At 42.9% G+C, this 24,532-nt stretch overlaps 4 protein-coding genes across 12 annotated transcripts in view; all 4 read left to right on the top strand.

Annotated features, from left to right (window-relative positions):
- The first annotated feature begins 227 nt into the window (after window positions 1-227).
- Window positions 228-1,961, top strand: LOC114799627 (alpha-1-antitrypsin-like protein CM55-MS). Its single transcript, XM_028996416.1, has 5 exons — window positions 228-282; window positions 506-1,099; window positions 1,182-1,449; window positions 1,541-1,685; window positions 1,764-1,961. The coding sequence occupies exons 1-5, from the start codon at window positions 228-230 to the stop codon at window positions 1,959-1,961; spliced, it is 1,260 nt and encodes a 419-aa protein (XP_028852249.1).
- A 425-nt stretch (window positions 1,962-2,386) lies between these two features.
- On the top strand, window positions 2,387-6,489 carry carnmt1 (carnosine N-methyltransferase 1). Of its 2 annotated transcripts, none has more exons than XM_028996250.1 (8): window positions 2,387-2,549; window positions 3,064-3,262; window positions 3,537-3,703; window positions 3,787-3,927; window positions 4,502-4,680; window positions 4,825-4,938; window positions 5,217-5,320; window positions 5,538-6,489. In XM_028996250.1, the coding sequence occupies exons 1-8, from the start codon at window positions 2,413-2,415 to the stop codon at window positions 5,742-5,744; spliced, it is 1,248 nt and encodes a 415-aa protein (XP_028852083.1). In that variant the 5' UTR covers window positions 2,387-2,412; the 3' UTR covers window positions 5,745-6,489. The 2 variants fall into 2 exon arrangements, with proteins under 2 accessions (XP_028852083.1, XP_028852082.1); XM_028996249.1 differs by having other exon boundaries at window positions 3,534-3,703.
- Window positions 6,490-6,865: 376 nt separating this feature from the next.
- LOC114799523 (uncharacterized protein C9orf40 homolog) lies at window positions 6,866-8,194 on the top strand. Its single transcript, XM_028996251.1, has 2 exons — window positions 6,866-7,434; window positions 7,764-8,194. The coding sequence occupies exons 1-2, from the start codon at window positions 7,159-7,161 to the stop codon at window positions 7,908-7,910; spliced, it is 423 nt and encodes a 140-aa protein (XP_028852084.1). The 5' UTR covers window positions 6,866-7,158; the 3' UTR covers window positions 7,911-8,194.
- A 660-nt stretch (window positions 8,195-8,854) lies between these two features.
- The window catches only part of trpm6 (transient receptor potential cation channel, subfamily M, member 6), a 64,356-nt gene continuing 48,678 nt past the window's right edge, over window positions 8,855-24,532 (top strand). For 3 of the 8 annotated variants that reach the window (XR_003751247.1, XM_028996241.1, XM_028996242.1), the window contains exons 1-30: window positions 8,855-9,287; window positions 9,475-9,554; window positions 10,926-10,964; window positions 11,046-11,229; window positions 11,396-11,609; window positions 11,680-11,804; window positions 12,420-12,591; window positions 13,224-13,398; window positions 13,519-13,646; window positions 14,393-14,418; window positions 15,077-15,149; window positions 15,671-15,771; window positions 15,863-15,997; window positions 16,228-16,275; window positions 16,502-16,636; window positions 16,711-16,827; window positions 16,917-17,167; window positions 18,198-18,426; window positions 18,666-18,812; window positions 18,902-19,033; window positions 19,112-19,240; window positions 20,467-20,718; window positions 21,130-21,304; window positions 21,391-21,529; window positions 21,676-21,857; window positions 22,214-22,346; window positions 22,505-23,469; window positions 23,768-23,859; window positions 23,943-24,045; window positions 24,412-24,458. Coding sequence is in view for 5 of the 8 variants with exons in the window: in XM_028996241.1 (XP_028852074.1) it covers window positions 9,282-9,287; window positions 9,475-9,554; window positions 10,926-10,964; window positions 11,046-11,229; window positions 11,396-11,609; window positions 11,680-11,804; window positions 12,420-12,591; window positions 13,224-13,398; window positions 13,519-13,646; window positions 14,393-14,418; window positions 15,077-15,149; window positions 15,671-15,771; window positions 15,863-15,997; window positions 16,228-16,275; window positions 16,502-16,636; window positions 16,711-16,827; window positions 16,917-17,167; window positions 18,198-18,426; window positions 18,666-18,812; window positions 18,902-19,033; window positions 19,112-19,240; window positions 20,467-20,718; window positions 21,130-21,304; window positions 21,391-21,529; window positions 21,676-21,857; window positions 22,214-22,346; window positions 22,505-23,469; window positions 23,768-23,859; window positions 23,943-24,045; window positions 24,412-24,458 (4,734 nt within the window). In the remaining 3 variants the exon portion in view is untranslated. Of the gene's footprint in view, window positions 9,288-9,474; window positions 9,555-10,925; window positions 10,965-11,045; window positions 11,230-11,395; window positions 11,610-11,679; window positions 11,805-12,419; window positions 12,592-13,223; window positions 13,399-13,518; window positions 13,647-14,392; window positions 14,419-15,076; window positions 15,150-15,670; window positions 15,772-15,862; window positions 15,998-16,227; window positions 16,276-16,501; window positions 16,637-16,710; window positions 16,828-16,916; window positions 17,168-18,197; window positions 18,427-18,665; window positions 18,813-18,901; window positions 19,034-19,111; window positions 19,241-20,466; window positions 20,719-21,129; window positions 21,305-21,390; window positions 21,530-21,675; window positions 21,858-22,213; window positions 22,347-22,504; window positions 23,470-23,767; window positions 23,860-23,942; window positions 24,046-24,411; window positions 24,459-24,532 lie in introns of those variants that run through there. The other 5 variants (XR_003751248.1, XM_028996245.1, XM_028996243.1 and 2 more) reach the window with 4 other exon arrangements.

The following is a 24,532-nucleotide window of genomic DNA, read 5'->3' as shown; positions in this document are numbered from 1 at the left end:
TTCACGAATTATGAATTAAATTTTTGTGTGTGTGTGTGTGTGTGTGTGTGTGTGTGTGTGTGTATATATATATATATATGTGAGCCAGGAAAAAGGGCAGAGACATAAGGCTGCTACAAATGACTATTTGACACAGCAAGATGTGTTTGTGTTAATGATTTTCTAAAATATTTTGGCCTGGAATGTGAACAGTAAACAGACTAAAGGTCGATAACAAATCAATAACCATGGATGTAGGCTACTGCCTACATTTACTGCGGATTCACAGGGTTCAGAAGAGTGGTATGTACCTATTTCAACGCTGAGTATGCGTACTATTGCATTTGTTTTCTCATCTAATTATGTTGCACAGATGCTACGCTGCACTTTAGATTTACAGAATATTGTATATATCAAATGGTATAAATATTCATTGTTTTTTTTTTTTAATTTCTATAACTTTTTTTTTTTTTTTTAAGATTCATCATAATGAGGGCAGTTCTTTGGTTGTTACCTGCGGTTGCAGTGCTTTGTGTTGTGGCGCAGGAGAGTCGCGAGGAAACAGGGACCGGTCCTGCGCAGGCTGCACTTCACGACCAACACAACAGCAGCCTGAGGCTGCAGAGAGAGAACACCAACTTCGCCTTACGTCTGTTCAAGCTCATAGCAGCACAACCAAAGTATCAGTACAAAAATGTCTTCTTCTCCCCACTGAGCGTGTCCACGGCTCTGGCCGCACTGTCTTTGGGAGCCAGGGGTCTGACCCATCAGGATCTTTTCAGTGGCCTTGGCTTCAACGTCTCAGACCTCACTCAGGAGGAGGTACACCAGGGATTTCACGAGATCCTCCAAAACCTCAGACAGAAAAAGCTGGTCGATGTGAAAGCAGGAAATGGTTTGTTTGTAAGTGACCAATTTAAGCCGCATTCAGAGTTCCTGGAGAACGTGAAAGAGTTGTACTTCTCCGAGGGTTTCACAACTGACTTCACCAAGACTCCAGAAGCAGTTCATCAGATCAATAATTATGTAAAGGACAAGACCGTTGGAAAAATAAGTGACTTGGTGGAAAACCTGGACCCCGCAACAGCTATGTACCTTGTGAGCTATATATATTTTAAAGGTTTGTATTTTAATCGTTGATATTTTCACCCAGAAGGTGAGTAGGTTCAGCACTGGATTAAGACAAATGCATGTTTGTGCAGGGAAATGGGACGTTCCATTTGACCCAAAGGATACAGTAGACGATACTTTCAATGTGAACGAAAGTACTACAGTTCGAGTGAAAATGATGAGGAATCAGGACGAGTTCGACGTGTTTTACGACCAGACGTTATCTACTCAAGTCCTGATGCTGCAATACAGTGAATCGGTCAGCATGATGCTGGCACTTCCAGACGATGGTTTAGAGGCGCTGGAGAAGGCCGTGAGCCCTGAACATGTTGCAAAGTGGCACAGATGGATGAAGAAGAAGTGAAGTGCTCTTCAGCTTCCCTCACTAACACGAACCCAGTGGCCCAAATCCCAGCAATCTGTCTGATTCTGCTTTTCTGTCCGTTCCCAGAGAATGCATCGTGACTATCCCAAAGTTGTCCATTAAGACATCATACCCTCTCAAAGACGTGCTGGGTGACATGGGTTTTAAAGACATATTCAGCAGGTCTGCCAACTTCACAGGAATATCCGAGGGTCCGCTTTTTCTATCTGAGGTGAGGCATTGCTCTTCAAAGTAAAGTACAGGTTACATTATGTATTGCTTGTCCATAAAAACAACTTTCGCTTCTTAGGTCGTGCACAAGGCAACCCTGGATGTGGATGAAGCCGGCGCAACAGCCACTGCTGCTACAGGAGTTCAAATAACACTTTTATCTTATCGACCCATGGGAATTTTAAAATTTGATCGACCGTTTCTGGTCGTAATCTTCAACCAGGACACAAAAAGCATCCTCTTTCTGGGGAAAATCGTTAATCCGAAAGAGAAATAAAAAGACAAAAAAAAAAAGAGAAAATGTTCCACCAGCCATTCCCCATTGCTGGAACAATAACAATCTGTAGTAGGAAATAAAATGTTGCTCATTTCAAGTCATATTGTTGGTCTTCATTATGGACCTTAATATCCTGCTCTGTCTGGTGCATGGTTGCAGAAACCAAGCAAACAAATAAATAATTTCCTGCGACAAGTGGTGATGCCAGCTAACCCCAACACGCTGTAATTAGCACGAAAAAAGAATGACAATTACACTTTCTTCTCGCATTTCTGATCAAAGGGTTTTTTTTTTTACATTTTCCTTTTCATTCGCTTTGATAAATCGTCCGTTCAGTTGTACTTCGTTGATGATCTGAGCGATTGCGCGGCTTTCGATTAGCGCTCCTTGTTCGGGGCTGATCCCGCTCGATTGGTCGAGCCTTCTCCGCGCTAGCAGCTTTGTTCGCGCAATGGCAGAGACCGCGGCGAGCGGCGAGCACGAAGAAGCGCGTTTTTACCGAGACCGGAGAAAATGCTCTCCGGAGGAGGATGCCAGACTCGAGAGGCAACACTTCTGGAAGGTCGTCGATGCGTTTAGACATTATAGGTATTTTACTTGGACAGAAATGCACATTCGCCGCTGCTGTTGTCGGGACAGCGTGATGTCTCTCTCTGTGGAAAAAGTTCGCGTTCGTGTCTTCCAGCTGCAGCGTTTCACAGATACTTTAACAAATTGGAATTCTGCTCCTGCCGAGACCCAATTAAATCAACCACAGGCTGGGAATGTCAGCCACCGAAACGCGACTCTGTAACTTCGTATCAGAGATGCTGTCACAGGATGCAGGAGTAATATTGATTCTAATATTAATACCTGGATTAGTATAATAATAATTCTCATTCAGTAGTGAGAACGACTTGGTTATTTAGAGCGTCAGAATGTTGAGAAACATTTGCTAAATAATGCCATGGAAGAACTAATTACCTAGTATTTGAAAGTAAAAACTTTTTTTTTTTTAAATTCTTGTTTCCTTGATTTTTTTTTTTCTTTTGGTACCACAACATTATTCAGCAAATTTGTTCCGAGCTACTTGGAAATATAAAGACTTCTGCCTCTTTCCCAGGGTTCATGTTCATGAGCGGCTGAACCGAGCAGAGCGGCACTTCCGGTGTCTTCCCCAGCACCACCGGCTTCTTCTGCCCAGCTTCACGTCCAACCTGGCCAAGGTGCGCCGCTGTGTCGATCACAACCAGGACGTGCTCCAGGCCATAATCAACAACTGCATCCACATGTTCGAAAACATGGAGTACGGTGAAGATGTCGTACGTGCGCTGTCTGGTTTGTCTGATAAAGGCCTTGGGATTGTGATTTATATGATCAGTCAGCTGCTGAATACAGATACATTGTCATTCTCATTGTCATTCAGAATGACATAATTGACCATGTTCAGTACAACCATGACCCATGTAGTTTGCTGTCTTTTATAATGTAGCACATTTGTGAAAAATTGCATATCGCCTCATGAAAAATACTGCAGTTTCGCAATACGATGTGATGCATGTTTATGTTCGGTTGTCTGTTCCCTCTGCAAAGCAGCAAAATGTGCGGAAGGTGAGTCCAGCGTCCACATTTGACATGGACAAGCTGAAATCCACAATCAAGCAGTTCGTTCGAGACTGGAGCGAGGACGGAAAGGCTGAGCGGGAGTCCTGTTACAAGCCTATCATAGAGGAGATCCAGAGACTCTTTCCACAGGACCAGTGGTAAATATGTCAGTGCTCACATGCATGAGCAGCGGCCACTCCAGGACTGGACCTAATTATAAATGTTCCCATGTTCTTACCAGGGACGTGTCCAACATACGCATTTTGGTGCCGGGTGCAGGCCTGGGCCGCCTGGCGTGGGAGATAGCGCGTCTAGGCTACGCTTGTCAAGGGAACGAATGGAGTTTCTTCATGCTGTTCTCTTCTCACTTTGTTCTCAACAGGTATCAAATACATTGACTGCTTTCACCATTTAGATTTTTTTTTTAATTTAGTAGGCATTAAACTACTTTCATTCACAGTTTTTGGATAGGATATCCAGTAGCATAAGAGTGACTAAAAATCCTGTCCAGACGATGTTCTCGTTGTAAATGACTGTTTGCTGGAAATGTCTGTTAATAATGGAATATCTGCATAAAAGTCCTAATATCACGGATTTCACTAATGCAAAGCTTGTTAAAAGGTTCATTGATTATTAGGAATCTCAGTCTCCTTACATTTACAGAGCGTCTTACAATCAGTAGTTACAGGGACAGTCCCCCTCTGGAGCAACTAAGGGTTAAGTGTCTTGCTCGGGGACACAATGGTAGTTAGTGGGGTATGAACCTGGGTCTTCTGGTTCATAGGTGGGTGTGCTACCCACTAGGCTACTACCAGCCTATGTGTTTCTTTCGCATAGCTGTGTCACCGATTAAAGAAACAATGAAACTGGCCTTTCTTTTAACGATGATCGTATCATGTTAATTTGTGAACGTCATGACATGCCATTGTTAATCTAAGGCTGTGTTGTGTCCTCAGGTGTGAGAAAGAGAACTCTCTCACGCTGTACCCGTGGGTGCACCAGTTCAGCAATAACAAGAAGACATCAGACCAGATTAGACCTATAACCTTTCCTGATGTCAGCCCTCAGAGTCTTCCATCAGATGCAGATTTCTCCATGGTTGCAGGAGATTTCTTAGAAGTGTACACCGAGGCCGGTAAGTAACTAAAGTTCCTAGACGGTACAATTCCAGTACATGGTTCACATTCTTAAGTCAGAACATCTAAGTTTGCATTGAACGTGACATTAGACATGTGATGCAGAACATTAACATGTTTATGCTTTGTTTTCTGCTTCTCAGAAACCTGGGACTGCATTGCCACTTGTTTCTTTATAGATACTGCACATAATGTGCTGGACTACATAGAAACCATCTGGAACATCCTTAAACCAGGTGGTGTTTGGCTAAATCTGGGTAAGTATGTTTTTTGTGATCAAAACTGAAATAAAACACAAGATGGCATGGTGCATATGCATAGCTTTATGGTCTCCAACCTCCAAGGCTTTGTGTGTGTGGAGATTGCATGCTCTCACCATGTGGGGGGGACTCTTTATTGGCCGCGTGTGTGTGTGTGCGCGTGTGCACACGCGTGTGCCTGCAGTCCACAGCCTGTACCATTGGCCTAGTTCAATGGTCCCTAATGAGTGAGTGAGGTAGCAATACAGTACAGAGTTTCTCCTTTTCTCTTTTAGGTCCACTTCTGTACCATTTTGAAAATATGGCAAATGAGCTTTCAATTGAGCTGAGCTATGAGGACATCAAATCTGTAATATTGAAGTATGGATTCCACTTCGAGGTAAACCTCTGCTTGTAAATGACCTTGTCTCATGCAATGTACCATGAGTATGTTCATCACTATGTGATGCCAAAAACAATTGGTGTAAGAAATATAATGGACAATATATTTCATATGTAATTTTTTTTGCTGTAATGGAGTTGGATATAACTAATAATAAGTTTTCTTTTACAATGAAATCCTCTGTGTCCATTTTGTTTTTCCAATGACCTTGCAGGTTGAGCACGAGAGTGTTTCTACAACATATACAGAAAATGAATGCTCAATGCTTAAGTACATGTACGACTGCGTCTTTTTTGTTGTGCGGAAACCTGCTGAGCCGCTCCAGAATGGCCAACAGAGTGGACAAGAGAGCCAGAGTGAGGAGTCCCAGAACGCTGATGAGGCTCCCCAGCACAGGGAAGCAAGCAAGAATGTGACGTGACATTTAAGTGACTGAAAGGATCAAAGTTTTGCAGAACGTTCAGTTTAAAGGCTTTTGAGAGGATCATTTTAAAAATGGTTCCAGACTAAAGTACCACTAATCTATAGGCATAGCCTGCTCTGGCAGTGGGTTTTCTTACTCTTAATGACGCACTTTTCACGTTCCCGTGCCTTCTTTTATTTACCGTCTCCTTTCTGAGGTGACGTACAGGTGCATGCCATCGATCAGTATGCGTCCCGTTTTTTTTTTTAAACAGTGTTACAGTTTCTTTAATTCTGGATGCGGTTTTGGTTGCTATAAGCTTTTGGTGATGAGTAAAGTGGTTTGTTAATTACCGCAGTGATCCAGAGTTAACAAGTTGTTTTAAACTTAAATTTCAAATGGACATTGGATGTCTTTCTTTGTTGTATAGTAATTATTACGGGGCATTTACAATAATAAATTGTAACCGTTTTAAGATCTATGTTATCATCATTGACTTACAATTTCACAGACAAATAATCAGTAGCAAATGGGGGGGGGGGCAAAACTGAAGGATATCTATGACTTGTTTATTTTTATTTACGGCATTTATCCCACTGGTGACACTCAGGGTTTAGGGTCTTGCTCAGGGACACAATGGTAGTAAGTGAGGTTTGTGACTTTGTGGTCTTCTGGTTCATAAGACAGTGTCTTACCCATTGGGCTACTCCCTCAGGTTTGCATTAATATGTTTTTTTTTTTTTTTTTTTTAAGTTATATGATGTGATTTGATGCAGTGGAGGCCAAGCGGGTAAGTAAACCTACCCGTAATCAGAATGATGCCACCGAGCAAAGCATCGTCCCCACACACTGCTCCCCCGCGTCTGACACGACTGCCCACTGCTCACCAAGTGTGATGGTTAAAAGCAGAGGGCACATTTCGTTGTGTCACCGTGTGCTGTGCTTTCTGTGACTCACAATGACAATGGCTTCACGTCTTTATATGAGTTTCGTGATTGAAAGGAGAATGATGGATTAAACTTAATGAGCACATCCTGCCTTTTCCCTTCTCAAACAGTATGAAGTCTTTATGTTGCCTGTGTTTTATATATTGCCTCTGTCGTAGACGGGTTTAAAAAGTACAACGACAAAAGATAAAATACATATTGAATTGTTATATTAGTTACAATACATAATCGACGCACACCACCAAATAAACTAATTATCCTAAATGATCATGTTTTTTTGTCGAAAGCATGAATATAATAAATGGATCCTTGGAACACCCGAGGGCGCCACCGCTCTGAAACGTAAACACGTGTCGCGTGAGAATGACGTCACACAGGCGCCTACAGTTAACGCACCTGACCAAGAGCACCCACGGCTGCAGGTTGCCATTTGGAGACGCTTTATGAATTACATTAAGAAGACGGGATTTGAATGAGCCACACACATGACTAAAAGAAGATCTGAGGATGTTATTTGCAGAGACGCTCCCCTCAAAAAGTGCCGCCCTTTGTTGCGCAGCACGGATGAGCAGGCACTGGGGGTCGGTGTGGACTCGAACCCCGCTCCAGCGCCGCCTCGGAGGGACACCGCCTGCACGAAAAGGCTCCGCGGGTCGGAAGACTCGCCTGAACACAGGAACAGAAAAGTCCAAAACAGCGGGGGCTGCTCTCGTTCCAGTTCTGGAAATAAACCGCAGGACGCGAGAGAAACGCCGGAAATTGTAAATCTGAGCTTTTAATGTTGGTTACTCGGCGCTATCTGCTCTGTTTTAGTGGCTTTTTGGAGTTAGTTGGTGTTAGTTAAGGCACCAACCCTAACCGAATTTGAATTTGAACTGACACCAACGTGCGTAACCAAGACCGACCGCGTGGTGGCGCTACACCCAAACTATATAGCGGTTTCTACAGCGTCCCCGGCAAACTGGTGTAGTTTTACAGACACTGATTATATACACCTATACATGTTGTACTGAAGCGAAAATAATGCTGAATTCAAGAGTTTAATCCTATTTTTTTCCGGTGAAGTCTCTTAAGATGTTTATTTTGACAGGTGACTCGAAAAGAAGAAGACGACCTTTGCACTTTCAACTCATTCCAGTACTGGAGGGTTCCGGTGCCTGAACTTGACATGTCGCTCCTGCAGGACGATGCAGTGACGCCGCGTCCTCCCAAAGACGTCGAATCGATGGAGACTTGAGGTCGTCCATCTGAATGGTCATTAGGACGAGCCACTTTAGAGGAGACACCCAGTCCTCTGAGACCGTCTTCAAAGACTGCACTGATGTGTGTGTATTTTTGGAAACAGTGTTTCATTTAGGCGAAAAAAAAAAAAGTTTTTAAACTGTTCTGATTTTTAGTTGGCGAAATTCATTGAAGTGTCTAGGGATGGCTGTGCTCTAATTCTAATCCGAGAAGCACCACTTTCTTTCTTTGTGTTTTTCTTTTTTTCTCGGCTTTTAAATAAGATGCTGATGTGGTTGATGTGCGTACTCTTTTTGTCATGAACTGTCCTCTTTTCTTAAAACCAACTTGGTCGGGTGTGGTGTGAGTAGGGTTACATTATCGGTTTTGTACCGAGGTGATAAAAAAACGCCACGTGGTCTGATGGGTCCGGACTGACCCTGTTCCAGAGCTGGTGGGCCAGCCTGTGGTGGCAGTGCGGTGATCATTATGTGGCAATAAAATCAGCAGGGACAAGGAAAGGACAAGCAGTTTTTCCTGAAGACACATGCCTATTTCAGGCTGACAATGGCAGCATTCATCAGGCTCTAATAGTGAAGCCAGACTTTCCCGTCCCCCCATCATGCTGAAATAAAAGTCATACAATTTGTAGTCTGGAAAATATTGTGACAGGCATATGTTTATATAAAAAAAAAAAGACAAATGAAGATGTCCCAGCACAGTTTTTATAGGTTACGACTACACTTTTACACTGTAGGGTAGACTTTTAGCAGCAAATCAGCCTTTTATTCTAAGAGTTGGGAGTGCACGGTGCTCTTCCAGTTCCATCTCAGGCTTGAATTTATGGTCTCCACACAAACATCCAATAAAGCTCCGCTGACCTTTGCTCGTTCATCATGGCATATTTAAAACAGCAAAAAAAAAAAAAAGAAGTCCATCGTGTGCCAGGCGCCGGTTCTGCGGCGCTTGGTCCAGGTCGCGACGCGGTAAGTTACATCTTGGCCTTCCGGTGCCTTCTGTCATTTTTCACCCAGGGTGCAAGCAGAGGACTGAAATGAAAGAAACACTTTCTTAATGGTCTAAAGGGCCAATTTTAGCCCCGAATAAGTGAACTGCGACAGAGAGGGGACGGATGAGTACAAAGTGGGCGCTGGAGGAGAAAACGTGGACGTGCAGCCGAAGCCATGTTTTTGTTCAGCAAATTTGCGCATAAGCAAAAAAAAAGGTCATTTAATAAGAACGCGACGCCACAGAATCTCCTCTCGAGTCCACTTTTATTTTCTTTACGAAGCCGCATTTGTCCCCGCCTCAGGACGCAGGGACCCCGCCACTTCCCTCCGGCGGCCGGCGGCGAGCTCCTGGCTCCGAACCTCCCACGCCCGGCGGTATGAAGGTAAAGACGACATTTGTCCCGTTATTCGCCTCGACGTCTGGCAGCAGGACGCGGTTTTATATATATATATACACACACACACACACACATTTTTTACATCCTCTGACGCGGACATTTCGAGCCCGAGGAGGAGCAGCTCGGGGGGACATCTTCTGTCTCACGTCTCCTTCCCTCCTTCTCTCGTCAGGCTCGCCAGTCCTGGATCGAGGGCGCTTTTTACAGGAGAGAATGCGTCAAGTTCATACCCGCATCGCGGGACACCCACAGGTTCGCTCTTCCTGGCCTGTAACAGTGAAGGACCCCCCCTGTACTGTACACCCGCGTACTTCACGTCACACCGACAAAACACACGAAAATACTGACAGTGTACACCAACCAGCCGGAACAGAGCGTGCATTCATATTCACGCCCTTATCCAGAGCGGCACAGCACACGGTGACACAACGAAATGTGTCCTCTGTATTTAACCAGCAGCGGGCAGCCATGACCACCTCAGTGGTTCCTTGACGGATCGGGATTCGAACCGGCAACCTTCCTTAACCGCCAGGCCACCACTGGCCCATGGGACTGTCCCACTGGAAACACTCAGGGTTAAGTGTCTTGTTCAGGGACGCGATGGTAGTAAGTGGGGTTTGAACCTGGGTCTTCTGGTTCCCACTAAGATACCACCACCCCCACTAACTAGCTTGCACAGGTCAGCCGTAACGGCGTTGATTTTCTCCTGAGGACGGTATCCGTATCCTGTGTTGTTTGGGCTGGTGTCGGAACACGCGGTGCATCGCAGGTTGTTGTTTACGGGGCTGCAGAGCTGCTGACCGGTCTGTGTGCTCACGACAAAAAGGTCCTAAAGCGGGTAACATGAGCGTCGGAACCAGGCCATGTAGCAAAGGATGAAGGTGTCATGATAAATCAGGTTTTACTTTATTTTATTGAGGCGTTAGTGCAGAGTCTTACTGAGCATCCTTGGGATTATATCCAGGTTATACAGTACAGGCCAAAAGTTTGGACACACCTTCTCATTTAATGTGTTTTCTTTATTTTCATGACCATTTACGTTGGTAGATTCTCACTGAAGGCATCAAAACTATGAATGAGCACATGTGGAGTTATGTACTTAACAAAAAGTGGAGACCTGGCCTCCACAGTCACCGTACCTGAACCCAATCCAGATGGTTTGGGGTGAGCTGGACCAACAAGTGCTAAACACCTCTGGGAACTCCTTCAAGACTGTTGGAAAAGCATTTCAGGTGACGACCTCTTGAAGCTCATCGAGAGAATGTCAAGAGTGTACAAAGCAGTAATCAGAGCAAATAAACTAGAATATAAAACATTATTTATTTCACCTTTTTTTGTTAAGTACATAACTCCACATTCATAGATAATTCATAGTTTTGATGCCTTCAGTGAGAATCTAACATGTAAATGGTCATGAAAATAAAAAAAACTCATTGAATGAAAAGGTGTCCAAACTTCTGGCGTGTACTATACCCAAATGGGAATAAATGCCACAATATACCCTCAGAGGTCTTATCAGGTTGGGTGCCATGAAATGGTGTGTGATTGGTGTATTTTGGCACGTGTAGAAATACTGCATGTTTTTGTTCCTTATATATGTCATTCATTGTTGGTTTATCGTAGATGTTCTCCAGGATGTCAAGTGTGCCAGAATCTTATCAGGTATGGCATCTATGAATCATAGGAGGCACAGGCCAGGGAGATCTGAAGGGTAAGGATCAATTTTCTTCTCCTTCTGCTCAGATGCTGCTGTGGCCGCCTCCTTGGAGAGCACGCTGGGCTGGATTCCATCCCCTCTGTGGCTCCCAGGCCCACAGCAGCAGACACAGAAGAATGGTCTGTCGCGTTACACACCCGGGCCAGCTCAACAGATGCCTTCGGCACCATTGACTTCCAAGACAGTGCTAAGAGGTCATGCCATGCTAAGGTAGTTACGCGATTCATAAATATTTGAAGATATTTGAAACTTTTCTCAGTTCTGCAGTCGTGCGGCTCTTTTTAATGTCGGGTCCTGTAACTTGATTGCACGTTGGGGACCCTGACCCGGATTAAGGAGTTGTGGATCCACACAGTGTGTCTGCTCTTGTTGACAGTACGTGCGTCTGTCATGTGATGCCAAAGTGGAGCAGCTGATGCACCTCATGCTGCGGGAATGGCAGATGGAGCTGCCCAAGCTGGTAATCTCAGTCCACGGGGGCACAGAGAACCTTTGTCTTCCCTCCAAGGTGCTGCAAACCTTCAGCAAAGGCCTCATCAAGGCTGCAGAAACCACTGGAGCCTGGATACTTACAGACGGCACCAACTCCGGTTTGTCTTTTCCCAAGGTCCGCGTGGTTGTAGTAGATGCCGTGTTTACATACCTTTTTCTTTTTGGTAGGGGTATCCCGGTATGTAGGAGAAGCTGTTAAGGAGTATGGGACTCACAACCTCAGGAAAAGGAACACTGTTGGAATCACTCCCTGGGGTTTTATTGAGAATCACAGCGACCTCATTGGCAGAGGCGTGAGTGGATCATCTTGATTTGTTAATTCCAGGCACATTACACTCCTCGTACATTTAGCTTATATAACATTGTTATGGTTTGTTAGTTATAACTGTATTGTGAATTGTGTTTTGTAGCTGTTTGGAAAAAGATAATGTGTATAATCTGGCCCAGGTCAGGAAAACTATAAAATAATGTACGGGTTAGAGGAAACCAGGAGATATATGGGTAGCCTGGAGCGAGGCCAAATCAAAGAACCTTTTTACAAATAGCTGACCCTGCATTATTCAACTAGGCTAGGTGTCTCTAACCATAAATGCAGTGGAGGGTTTTGCCCTCTGACCTGGGGTGTCCAGATAGAGATTTCCAATCCCGAGAGCACGTCTGCTCTGGCTCTGGAACTAACCATTTTAATAAGACTGCTATTAGAGAAATGCATTCATTCATTCATTCATTCATTAGTACATCCCACTTGTAAAACAGACCAATCTAATAAAGTCTATGTTCCGGGTGTTGCTGCTGGCACTGGATTAACACTGCAGCTGTGCTGTTGTGTTCTCACCATCACCTCCGTGGTTGGTCATTAACCCAGGCCTACAGGCAAGTCACCCATTTTACTGCGGTTTCTGTGTTAGGCGCTGAGGCCTTACCAGACGCTATCGAACCCATTGAGTAAGCGGGTCTGCCTGAATGGACTGCACTCCCACTTCCTGCTGGTGGACGATGGCACGACGGGAAAATATGGCGGCCAGCTGGAGCTGAGGAGGAAGCTGGAACGTCATGTCCACTTGCAGCGAATCCACCCCAGTGAGTGGGATGTGTTTTTTTTCAAACATTCCCTCAGAGTTCCATTTTAACCCCGACATCCGCCCATTGTTACTGTGTTGCAATGAACATAACAAATCAACAAAAGAGGACTAGTCTACAAAAGTACTAAAATAGGCATATAAATAATTCCACAGGTGTTTTTCTTTCAACTTCATTGGTATATTGCTGAAACTGTTAAATCAGATTGGACCCTTCAGCAAGGACCTTATTATATTCTCTCAGTCTGATAAAGTCATTGGCTGGGCTACAACAGGTCACAGCTGTTTCTTTTTTTTTGTTAAATTATTCATGATATTCTGACATGAAGTTGTGGGGATTACGCAAGAAAAACAAATGGTGGTGCTCTATATTGGTCTGACACAGAATCATCATCCCTTGAAGTGAAGAAACCTTCTAACTAACCACCTCACCATTCAGTGTGAGGAATATATTTTCATATTCTACTTCTTTGAGAAGGGTTCACAGATTTATTGCTTTATTAATGTCAAACAAAATTTCACAGAGTAGGCTGGAGTCTATTGAGCCTTTATTAGCTTAATTTGTCAACCAGTTAAGTCCAGAGGCCACTGATCAGTGGAAAATGTGATTGTTTCATGTGCATGTGCTTTCAGGACTAAACCAGGGTGTTCCTGTGGTGTGTGTGGTGGTAGAAGGTGGTCCTGGCATTCTGGCCATTGTTCTGGAGAATCTGAGCAGTGAGCCAGCTGTACCTGTCATCGTCTTTGAAGGCACGGGAAGGGCAGCTGACCTGCTCTCGTTCGTATACAAACAGACGGGTGTAGACAGGTAATTCCCCTCCATGCTCATATTTAAATTTCATTTGCAGGAATGCATCGCTTAAGTTTGTACAAATGCATAATTGACTTGCCGTCATTGTTAATGCTGTCTGTGCATGTTTTCTTGTAGGGAGATGCATAAGGATATTAAGGAGGACTTCCTATTAAGGATCAAGGAGATGTTTAGTATGGTGACAACTGAGGCCGCTAAGCTCTTTGACCTTCTCATGGACTGCATGGATCACAGGGATGCTGTAGGTAGATATGGTGGAATTTAAAGGATGAAGCCATAGAACAAATAATTGTACAATTTCTTTTAATTAATGGTATAAAAGACCCAAGGCATTCCTTCACAGTTTTACTGTTTTGGTCCATGTATTTGGTCCATGTAAAAAAAATCCACTAGCGCAATCAGGCGTGTAGGATGCCCATGACATGTCGAATGTTTTTTCACCGAAAACAACTCTGAAACTGTCTGGACTCCCCTTAAAAAAAGAGGGGTTGGGTAATACCAAGTATTCGGCAGGGGGGTGAGTAACATCCCCAGATGGTTAAACATGCTGTTATTTTGCTGCCAAATGAAATGAATGAAGTTAATTAAGTTATTAATGCAAGATAATTCATATATTTATTAATAAAGATGTGATTATATGGGGCGGGGTTTATATTGGCTGGATCAGATTTTTGCAGGGGTCATGACGCCTGTAACCCAGTGCAAATTTTCTATGAGAACTTCAACACTTATTGCAGAATATTGGATACGGAGTATATTGTATATGGTTTTTCTCAAGACAAAACATCTTATTCGGTAATTAGTTACTGTATAAGATGGTTTAAAATGCACCCTCCCAACAAATTAGCACAGAGCAATTACTCAGGCCATGGTATAAGATAAACTTCCTACACAGAGGGCAGTCTGTAAAAATCGTTCCACTTTGTGACACCTTCACAAACTCTTTATCGTTTCTTTAACTCATATTCCTCACATTCTTCTTCTTTCCCAGCGCTCATTTATCCTGGGCATCTGTCAGTAAGTTTTCCCTCAGTGTTGCTCCAGCCCCACCCCTCCCCTCGGCTTCCATCTCTGTGTGGTAAACAGTCATTGTTGTGCATGCCAGCGCTGCCTGCTGCGTATCAGTCTCATTCCTCCAGTCACAGCGTGGCAGGCCCTGATGTTAAATCTCCATCAAACAGAATATGGGAGATCACCACACCCATTGGATGCTTTTGAGTTTCTAAATTGAGAGTGAAGAGAATAATTGGAATGATGGAGCATGAAACATATTTCCATATTAATGGAAGTGCAGGGATTAATTTGGTCCCCAGGGGCTCAGATTCTTTGATTGGATGTGAATCACTGAAAGAGGAATGCTGGAGATGGGTGGAAAAAAAACAGACTTCTGGGTTTCAGCAGTAATGTGAAGTTAAATTATTGCTCTGAGGGAATACAGATGGTATTGCCTAGCATTGCAAGTGAAAGAACATCAAACCTTCACAAAAGAATATAAATAAGACTATATAAACTCATCAGCATAAGTTTGACTTTTATCCAACTGATCTCAGGACTGTTTACTGTTTGTTTATAATTTTTTTAATTTTCACCTGTTTTCTGCACAACTTTTAGTATCATGAACTCCAGTGTCAGAAAAATTAAGTTTTCTTATCTGTCATTTTTTCTGATGACACAGATAACCGTCTTCGACTGCGAATCAGAAGATGCACAGGAAGCTGATGTTGCCATTTTGACCACATCTCTCAGAGGTAAAGTGCAGTGCCTTGGATGATTATTCATGTCCCTTGAACTTTTCTACATTTCATCACATTACAATCACAAGGTTAAAATGTGTGGCTCTCCCTTTACCCAGATGGCGCTCCCTTTACTCTCAGGCTTGTTAGAGAAAATAACGAATGTACAGCACAACCCTAAACACAACCCTAAACATACACTCCATATAGTCCAGAGAATATGTGGCAAGATGCTCTCTAACCAATCTGACTATTTGTGCTATCTCTAGACACACCGAAAAAGACTTTCGGATCTAATGGCAGCAAAAGGTTGTTATAAACCACACCTTTCAGATTTTTATTTGTAGAAAAATGTCAACACCATGTATTCTTCTTCACAATTATGTGATACCATGAAAAAATCCCAATAAAAAACATTTAACTTTGTGGTTGTAAGGTGGCACAGTGTGGAAGGGTATGAATACTTTTTCAATGTATGATTGATTTTCCTTCAAAATCTTGCATGTTGGTTGGAATGCTGACTGCGTGATGAACAGGCACAAAAGCCACGCCCCACGAACAGCTGAGATGGGCGCTAGCGTGGGACAGGGCTGATGTTGCTAAGCAGCACATCTTGGTGTACGGGCCGCACTGGAAGGTAACAATACCAATGCATCACAGTTGTGGATGTTTAATTGTTGTTGTGACGATTGCTAGCCTTCACGTAAGTCTTTACTCCACATTTACAGGTGGGCTCTTTGGAGCAGACCATGACAGACGCCCTGATGATGGACCGCGTCAGTTTCGTCAAGCTGCTGATTGACAATGGCATGACAATGAACCACTTTCTGACCGTGACTCGTCTGGAGGAACTCTATAATACAGTAACACTGCACCACCATTACACTCACATCACAAATAAGGGAGCGCTGAACGGATCTTGCCTTTGATTATGTTACATTAGGTTCGTTTGGCATATCAGTTAATATTATACTATTGCATTTAACTGTAATAATTAAAACCCCAATCAATGTGGAACACTATTGTAAGGCTACTTTGATCTTATTTATAATGCCGTATAGGCACATGTTATGTTTTTCTATTTTCCCATCAGGGACCACCAGATAATTTTCTTCAACATCTGATTGAGCATGTGAAACAGGTATAACAATACATTTTTTGTGAAGTCATGTTTATGAATGAACAGTGGTAATCCATGAAAATTCCCTCACCACACAAATTGGATTTTTGTAAATTGTGCAAGTGTGATTCATGTGGCATTTTCTATTAAATTAACATTTTTGTGCATTTTATCTAAATGGATTGTGCTGCCATGCCTTTTTATGTAAATGTGGCAATATTTTGCTCTTGTGACTGTGAACTCTCAGAGCCTCCTTCCAGCGGGATACAGGGTCTCACTGATTGATATCGGATTGCTGATTGAGTACTTGATTGGCGGAGCCTATCAAAGCAGCTACACTCGCAAGAACTTTCGGGCCGTTTACAATCGGCTGTACGCCCAGGTAGGGATGCCTTGTTCTCACTGTATGTATTTAAGTATGCGTCAGGTGTGACTAACATGGCAGTGTTGTTTCAGGACAGCTCACGCAGCTTTGGCAACGTGAGGAAGGTGGCATTTCCTAAACTTGAAACTGTGTCTGAGAGTCTTCCTCAGCCACACTTCTTCCGCACCGCCCAGCCTTACAAACACAAGGTTCCTTTAACCTCCCTTCATTTCAGTTGTGTCTTTTAATAGCAAAACTCATTCTCATTGGCCGATTCTTCTGTGTTTGGTCTGTTCAGGAGCAATCGGACATGAAGGCCGGCCAAGGCTCTGAGCAGAGTGACTCCATGCTTGTGTACAGCTTCAAAGACTTGTTTGTGTGGGCGGTGCTCAAGAGACGACAGCAGATGGCGCTCTTCCTGTGGCAGCATGGGGAGGAGTCCATGGCCCGAGCTGTGGTGGCTTGTAAACTGTACCGTACCATGGCAACCGAAGCAAAGGAGAGTTACATGGCTGACCGAACTGTGGAAGTGCTCAAAACCTACTCTCTGTTAGTGTCCTCACATGTCCATACACGTATCCCAAAAAAAAATCAAAAGTACACATACTGCTCACAGATTTACAATTAAAATTTCAAATTAGATGTGCGATACTTTAAAATGAAATACTTTCCATTCAGTATTAATTGCCCTGCTAATTACTGTACAAATTAGAGGTAATATAGTAAAACTCTAACACATGTTTTTTGTGTTGGTAGCATTTATGTGGTAGCATTATAAAAAAAAAAACATTTTCAGCACAGAAATCTTTGCAAATGCTGTAAAATGCCCAGCTTCTGGTGCAGCTGAGCATCTCAGAATCACTACTCACTGACCAATCAAAATCAAGATAGTAATGGATAGTAATGATAATGGAGTTCTTAAGGTTTTTTAAAAGCTTTCATCCGTGTATTTCTTTATTTATGTATTTGTTTATTTATATTCGATTCTTCTTTTTCCTTGTCTATGAAAGGGGGTGCATCTCTAAGGGTTTCTGTTAAGGATCTGCAAAAAAAGTAGAGAATGGTGCAGCTTGTTTATGTTTATGTTGTTTATTACATTTGGCCTAAATATCTTACTTGTAAATGGTTATGAATAGTCTTCATCTCCAGGACAGTGTATGATATATTACCAAGGAGCTGTGCTACACGTGTGTATGCTGTATTAACAGGAGTGGGTTTAAAGTCTCCTGAAAGAGGAAGTAGGGTTGTGAGAGCTGTCAATCATACCTAAGGGCTCCACCCATGTTAAAATTTGTTCTTGGCAGGAGCCTAGGGGGGAACACACTCAGCTATTAACCAAAAGATCACAAAGTAATAGGTTCAGAACTCTCTTACTACCATTGTGTCCCTGAGCAAGACTCTTAAGTCTCCATGGGGACTGTCCCTGTAACTACTGATTGTAAGTCACTTTGGAAAAGCATGTCTGATCAATTGTCTAAACATAAATGTAAATTGACTTTCTGAAGACAAATTGAATGTGACGTGAGTGAACTCTGACAATGTTGCTGTTGACTTTGTCTCGATGTGTGTAAACTCCCAGAGAGTTTGGCCAGTTGGCTGTGGATCTGCTGGACAAGGCCTTCAGGGACAACGAATACATGGCCATGAAGCTGCTTACCTCCGAGATGAAGGACTGGAGTAACTTCACTTGTCTGCAGATGGCCGTGTCCTCTGGCCTGCGGCCCTTTGTGGCCCACAGTTGTACCCAGTTGCTGCTGACCGACTTGTGGATGGGCCGACTCAACATGAGGAAGAATTCATGTTTTAAGGTAATTTCCCCGTAATCGTAAGGTTGCCGGTTCGAATCCCGATCCACCAGAATGTCACTGAGGTGCCACTGAGCAAAGTACTGTCCCCACACAATGCTCCCCAGGGGCCTTTCATGGCTGCATACTTAAATGCAGAGGACACATTGTGCCCAATGTGATGTGCTTCATCTTGAAGGGGTTTAACATCCAAGGGTCCTTACAGTCCATAGCTTCTGATGAAACATTCTCTTTTTTTGCAGATCATTCTAAGCATCTTGATGCCTGCTGCCATTCAGCTACTGGAATTTAAGAGCCAGGCAGAGATGTCACATGTCCCACAATCTCCTGAAGCTCTGCATTTTAGACTGGACCCTGGAAACACAGATACATCAAAGCGAGAAGATCAGGCTAGTTTAGTTAGATCTTCTTTCTCTCCTGGCCAATTGTCAGTAAAGTCAAATTTGAGGCAACAATTATTTGTGTTTTTCTGCTGAAGGGTTACTATGATCCAGAGAGTGGGATTGAGCATTTAGAGAACACCTCAGCGTTCTCCGTCCAGTTCCTTCTGTGGGCCAGGAAACTGTATGACTTCTACAGCGCCCCGGTTGTGAAATTCTGGTTGCACACGGTTGGTATTTCACACTGTTATCTTCAGTGTCTGGCCTGCCACATCTTACTGAAAACTCACTACTGGTTTGGTTTACAGATGTTTTACCTGGGTTTTCTTATGCTCTTCTCCTACACTGTCCTGGTAAAGATGGAGGACCACCCAAGTCCTCAGGAGTGGTTGGTCATTGCTTACATATTTTCAACAGCTGTAGAGAAAGCCAGGGAGGTGAGAATTCTGAATCTAGAGCCAAGTTATTGGCACATTGTTACAAAGCCATGGGAAGGGTTTGCTCACTGCTGGTATGCTTAACTATCCATCCATCTAGAACAGTTCAGAATGGATGAACGTAAACGTCCCCTTACATAATTTCTTTTTTACTTTCATGTAGGTCTTTATGGTCCCCTTACACTGTATTTCTTTACGAAATTCAGCCGTGGTGCAGAATTACAGCAACTTTTATCCAGTCCCACAATGAGATTTCCCCAGTTTCGGTGTCTGTAGCTTTAAATGCTAATAAGGAGGAGAGAGGCGGGACAAGGAGGAGAGCGGCCTCTAGAAGTGAGCAAGAATTCATTGAAATGACGTCATCAACTCCGTTCACCAATCACAATGGTTCACACAGACAGGAAGTCGTGTTTTTTCAGAAAAAAATTTATATTAACCCACTGTCTTGCATGATAGTGGTAAAAAAATACATTTGTGCTCATGCTTCTGCATTATACACAATACCAGTATGGGTGAACACATTGTGGCACTTTCCTATTTGTTGTGTATTTGTGGCATTTAGCTATTGCTAGTGCCAGTGCATTGTGCAATACAAACAGGCAGAGCCAGAGGATGCTTACCAAGGTTGGTTCAGTTAAATAGTAAACTTGTTCTTTGAAATGTCTTATCTCTCAAATGGCTAATTCAAAGGTCTGCGTCAGAATGTTATCTCCTCAACCTGAATACTCTGAAATTTACATCTTTATTCTTGCATAGCCGTTCTACTTTATATGTTTGTAACTTGTTGAATGAACAGAATCACAGTAGTAAAGATAAACCTGAGCATCATAAAGTTGCTTCATGTCTCTTAAAAATACTTTCTACAGCAGTGGTTTCCAACCTGGGGTCCACTAGAGATCGCAGGAGGTTCACACAATTTCATCTGTGCTGAGATTACCAATATTAAATGTATAAAATCCCAATAACACACAGAGTAGGATAAAAAAACTCTGTAAAATCCTGTTGGCTATAGAAAAACAACAAAAAACACTTCTAGAGAATTTTTTAATAAATGTGAAATTAGAGAATTCGAAGGTCTCCAAAATATTTTGCTTTAAAACATTATTTAAAACAAAAGTTTAATTTGCTGTATACTAGACACATTCATAAAACTTTTCTCATTAAAACTTAAATAGGTTGGAATTACTGGCCGCTCTAATGAGTTTTTTAATATTCTGGTCTTTCAGGTCTGGATGTCAGAACCCAGGAGGTTCAGACAAAAGTTGAATGTTTGGTCCAGTGAGTACTGGAATGTGTCAGACTTTGTGGCCATCGTCTTCTTTTTTGTCGGGTTTGTGCTGAGATTGCACAAGGCCTTATTTCGGACTGCTGGACGCCTCATCTACTGCTTGGATTTGATCCTCTGGTATGTGAGGGTTTTGGATCTGCTGGCTGTCAACCAACATGCTGGGGCCTACATTACCATGATCACTAAGATGGTAACTTCCAAGATGTTCTGTACCTCAATTTTTAACGCTTATGCTACATGGAGTAATGCATAGTATAATAAATGCTCTCCACTTCTCCATTTACACGTTGTGTTAAATAAAAACTTGAAAACATATAATTGTATATATAGTAATAGTTTAATCAGACTGTGTTAGCCTATTGTTGTGACTTAGAAGAAGATCAGATCACATTTTATGACCAATTTGTGCCGAATTCCATATAATTCTAAAGGGTTCAAATACTTTTTCTAGCAACTGTGTATAAATGTGTCGCTGGATTTACAAGTTGGCCTAGTTTGACCCATAATATAGTTATATTATAGCTATTATAAACTGTATGTAATATATAGTTAGTATGGCTGTCCTACAATAAGTATGACTTGTTCCTCTTGTTCCCCTCAGACCAGCAACATGTTTTACATTGTGATCATGATGGCCATTGTGCTCCTGAGCTTTGGAGTGTCCCGCCAGGCTATTCTGAACCCAAATGAGCAGCCATCCTGGAGACTGGCCAAAGAAGTGGTCTTTCAGCCGTACTGGATGATATACGGAGAGGTCTATGCTGGAGAAATAGACAGTGAGTAGCAGTGTCTGTCTCACTGTTACAGTATTTTAATGGTTTGGTAGACAGCACAGTGAGTTCTTTTTGTGTTATTTCAATAGCTTGTTCACATAAACCAGGTGAGGAAGATAATGTAGAAGGTAATTGTGTTCCTGGGGCCTTCCTCACACCACTCCTCCAAGCAGTCTACATGTTCTTCCAGTACATCATCATGGTTAACGTTCTTATTGCTTTCTTCAAGTACGTATTTTGAACATCTATATCATGATCAAAACAAATTATGCTCATTTTTTTTTTATCGTCTTGTTATATTGTCTAACTGTGATTTATATTAGATTTTTCTTTGTTTGTGGATGGATTATCACTGTTTTTTTATACATTGACAGCAACATCTATTTAGATATGAGGACCAGTTCCAAAAAGCTATGGAAGTACAACAGGTACCGGTACATCATGACCTACCAGGAGAAGCCATGGCTGCCACCTCCTCTAATTATGCTAAGTCACATGACTATGTATGTGATGACGGCCTGCCGGAAAAGCAGCGGAGCGCAGTACTCTGGGCTGAGTAAGTGACAATAAATGTTGGCTTTAATAAACACCCCAGTCCCTGTAGACAGAGGCATGCGATGTAGGGAAGCAAGCATATGATGTTACACATTACATACATAATTATGTAAAAAGAACAAAAATTTACTTCTGCATGTTTTGTGATTACTTCATTTATCTAATAGTCTGACTATCAATGTTATCAATTCTAAAGTGTTAAACAAGAGTTTTTCACAAAAATGTTTTTAAATTACAGAAATAATTGAAACTAAATCTTCCACTCTTTTCCTACAATAATACTATGATAATTGTTCTGTGTTCTATAATACTTTCAACATTGCTGCCCAGATAAATAACTTATGTGTTTGTTGTTAGAACTTTTCTTGGGACATGAGGATCTTAAGAAGCTACATGAGTTTGAGGAGAAGTGTCTCACAGGGTATTTCAGTGAGAAAAATGAAAAACAGCACAGTAGCCAAATGAACAGAATCCACTGTACGGCACAGAAGTGAGCATTTATCCCCCATTTTCAACTGTATGCTTAATTCAAAGCAATCCGAACCTTGTTATATAGATTGATCATTTTATGCAGTCAGATAATGAGAGTTTTCTTGTTGATGTTGAAAACAACTCAGTTTGATGGCTCATGTTTTGGCTTTACTCTAGAGCTGAAGAACTGACTGTGCTGCTAGGAGATGTGTCCGGGAAGATCCATTTCATCCAGGACCGACTGCAGACTCTGGACATGCAGCTGGGCCAGCTCCAGGACTTGTCTGTGCTGGCCGTGGACACCATTGGCCTTCTGTCTGCTACCGACAATCACCAGCAGGAGGCAGCAATGCTTAGGAACCTTCAGCCAATCGCACATTCTGAACAGCAGGTCTCACATGCTCTGAGTGCTTCCGGTCATGCCCACCTTCCCCCTAAGGAAGTTGCCAGTCATCGTCTGTCATTTGAGGGGCACCAAGAGGATGCTTTGTTCCTTGACGCTGACCAGGAAGGAGGTCATGCTAAAACCAAGGCTGGATTTCTCCCTGGATCTGTGAGTTACCATGGTTACCACTTTTCCCATGGGTCTTTGCCCCATCTGGCTGGGGAATGGAGGGAGAGGACTCCTGGTGGGTCATGGGGACCATCCCGTGCCAATAGTCCACCCTGGTACTCTGAGGCCGAAGAGCAGCACTACACTAGAACCTGGCCATATGACTCCCCTCTACCCATGAGCCATGAGGACTCCATGGAGGAGGAAGAGCTGGAAAAGGAGTCATTGTACAGTTTTCAACTTAATATGTCCAGGACGTCCAGTCGTGCATTTCTGCTTGGTGACTGCCAGACGGATAGGGCCGGAACAGCGGGATTTGTAAATCTGGCTTTCTCCAGAGACGATGACCTTGCATCCACCAGGGTTGGCCGCAGACAGCACCTCTGGAGGTGTCCTCGATGGGTGCGGACGTCTATGGACCAGCACTTCAGGCTCTGTCGCTCACTCTCAGCCAGTGTGGAGGACATGACTTTCCTCAGCTCCCCAGTGTCCTCCCCGCTGTCCTCTGTTCTTGCCACCCGATCGCCATCAGTTATAGAGCAGAGTCCCACGGGAACCGATACCCCTCCCTGCCTCAAACAAATTAAAGGTTCGGCACAAATCAGTCCTAAACAGTCATAGGTCCAAATTTTTTTTTGTACCTTCCAGCACAAAATCCAGTTAAATTGATCCGAAATTATGTGCTCATATGAACGTTTTTTTTAGTAGACTATGAATTGCACCAAGCTAGGTTACAGCAAGGCAGAATGCTGGCTCACTGATACTGCACACCCTTGGCTTCGACTTCTTTTTTTTTTTATTCTAGCTATTTTCATCATTTTACTGACAGATTATCCCTTCAGGATCTCCTTACTAAATTATATACCCTTTTCCCTCTTTTCATTCAGAATCTTCCAAGTCCTCTGAGCTATGTGAAACTCTGGAAAATAAAAAAAGATCCCGGAAGACTGTGAAGATCCAAGATGGCAATGCAGACAATGTAAGATAGGTCTCCTTTGAGTGCTTCTGGGAAAATGTAGGCTCATCTTCATTATTGTGTCTCCTGTGCCTTTTGTCCAACAGGTGAGAGAGGTGGACGCACATTATTCAGACACCTGCAGGAAGAGGCAATGCCGTGGGAAAGGCGCGGCCCGCCGAAAGTACTCCACCAGCCTCACTCAACTGAGTATGAACGTCCGCTGCAGTGAAAGTAGAGCACAGTAAACAGTAAACAGTATACAGTGTGAAGAAGAACATTACAATCATGCCAGGGCCACGCTAAAAATATTTATTTCAAGAAAACATTAGAAACACAAATGTAATGGACTGTTTGCAGGTAACTGGTAACAGAAGGCATTCAGGTATGGGCTGCATCAGAACAAACACCCCACAGCAGATTCACAGGTTCACGGCGCTATTTCAGTGGTTGGGAATGTGAATGTACTAAACACACACCTGATATGTCTTGGTTTATAACCAATAATGCACATACTGTGTAACGACATGGTTTGGCTTCTCTATTGTGTACTTAATACACTTCTTTCACTTAAAGATGTGGACCAAGTGGAAGTAACACAGAAAGGGGCATATTGCTTTCAGGTGAGGAAATATACAAATAACAAGAGACCATAATGCAAATATTATGTAAATAATATAATAAAATTTCCACGCCC

The sequence above is a fragment of the Denticeps clupeoides genome, chromosome 11, assembly GCF_900700375.1.
Source record: "Denticeps clupeoides chromosome 11, fDenClu1.1, whole genome shotgun sequence".
Taxonomy (NCBI): Eukaryota; Metazoa; Chordata; class Actinopteri; order Clupeiformes; family Denticipitidae; genus Denticeps; species Denticeps clupeoides.
The sequence above is the reverse complement of the archived record's forward strand: the minus strand, read 5'-3'. Positions and strand labels throughout refer to the sequence as shown.